The sequence below is a fragment of the Lucilia cuprina genome, chromosome 5, assembly GCF_022045245.1.
Source record: "Lucilia cuprina isolate Lc7/37 chromosome 5, ASM2204524v1, whole genome shotgun sequence".
NCBI classification, from domain to species: Eukaryota; Metazoa; Arthropoda; class Insecta; order Diptera; family Calliphoridae; genus Lucilia; species Lucilia cuprina.
In genome coordinates this window covers 37,165,494-37,167,079 of record NC_060953.1, presented here as the reverse complement: position 1 = coordinate 37,167,079, position 1,586 = coordinate 37,165,494, and the positions used below count along the sequence as shown (strand labels likewise).

The window sequence follows — 1,586 nt, the reverse complement described above, 5'->3', positions numbered from 1 at the left end:
CTGATTGTTATTTATCAAATTTTATAAACATTCGTTGTCTAAATATAAACAAATGTTTTAAGCAAACATTTGACAATAGATTGTATAAATGTCTGTACTTTTCCTTAGATTATTCAAAGACTAGTCCATGAAGCCCATTAGACTTATTAGGCAATAGTCATTAGACTGATCCAATGGTAAGTTAACAGCTGAAACTAGTAAGAAGACCATTCAATAGCCTAGTCCATAAACTAGTTCAGCATTGTTGTGTCTATAGATCAGAACAAATTTACATTATTCCAGAATTTTTCCTAAAATAAGCTTATCATTATACAAAAACTCAGAAAATACTTTTTAAAAATAAAAAGAAATAATAATAAGAAATATACCCTAATTCGACAAATAAAAGATACTCGGTAGTCTTCATCCATAAAAAAATATTTTATGACCAATGGCATGACATTTATGGTTAAAGAAAGCTTCTTTCGGTAATAAAGTTATAAACCAAAAAATAAATGCGTTTATTTTTAAAATAATAAACAAAACATTTTTTTCTAAACAAATAAACGAATTTATAAAAATAAAACAAATAGTACCTATAATAAAAAAAATACGTTATCATTTTGATATAATATTTAAATATGCCCAGCATTTCATTTGTTTATTAAATTTTTTAATAAAATACATATAATTATTAAGGATTTTTTTTATGTACACATTTTTTAATTACTTAAATAACTTAATTTATAAACCAACTTATATATACATATATTTATCTAAATTTAAGACCAAGTATTAAGAAGAAATTTTAAAAAATAAGTAGTAGATATTCCGCCTTCTTCATTAAAGTAATAAACAATGAGATTTTATAACAACTAATAATAGTACAATACATAAAATACTTGTTGGACTTAACAAAAGATTATTGTTAGTCTAACAATTATGGGCAAGATATTTGTGCTTCACTCATTTTCGTCATAGGTTTCTCATCCTTACATTCTTCACCTTTAAATACGTATTTATAGAAATTAGCTGAAATAATACTGGCTAAGAGTGGAGCTATCCAATAGATCCATTGGTCTTGAAGCTGATTGTTCCATACGGCTGGAGCTAAAGAACGGGCAGGATTCATACTGGCACCGGTGAGAGGACCCTGGAAATATAGAAAAGAAGTTTTACATGTTAAATGATTTTTGGAAGATATAGTTTTTTCGTTTGGGCGTTGAAATTATGTACAAAATCTATTTAATAATAAGTAATAGCAACTCACTAACTAACTAACTAACTAACTAACTAACTTACTAACTAACTAACTAACTAACTAACTAACTAACTAACTAACTAACTAACTAACTAACTAACTAACTAACTAACTAACTAACTAACTTAGTAACTATCTAACTTACCAACTAACTAACTCACTAACTAATTAACTAACTAACTAACTAACTAACTAACTAACTAACTAACTAACTAACTAACTAACTAACTAACTAACCAACTCTCTATCTATCTATCTATCTATCTATCTATCTATCTATCTATCTATCTATCTATCTATCTATCTATCTATCTATCTATCTATCTATCTATCTATCTATCTATCT

The 1,586-nt window shown here is 25.9% G+C and overlaps 1 protein-coding gene across 1 annotated transcript in view; it reads right to left on the bottom strand.

Annotated features, from left to right (window-relative positions):
* Window positions 1–686: 686 nt before the first annotated feature.
* The window catches only part of LOC111677596 (aquaporin-like), a 5,933-nt gene continuing 5,033 nt past the window's right edge, over window positions 687–1,586 (bottom strand). Inside the window, exon 3 of the mRNA XM_023438750.2 lies at window positions 687–1,132. Within this exon, the coding sequence (XP_023294518.2) occupies window positions 920–1,132 (213 nt within the window). The 3' untranslated portion in view covers window positions 687–919. The remainder of the gene's footprint in view (window positions 1,133–1,586) is intronic.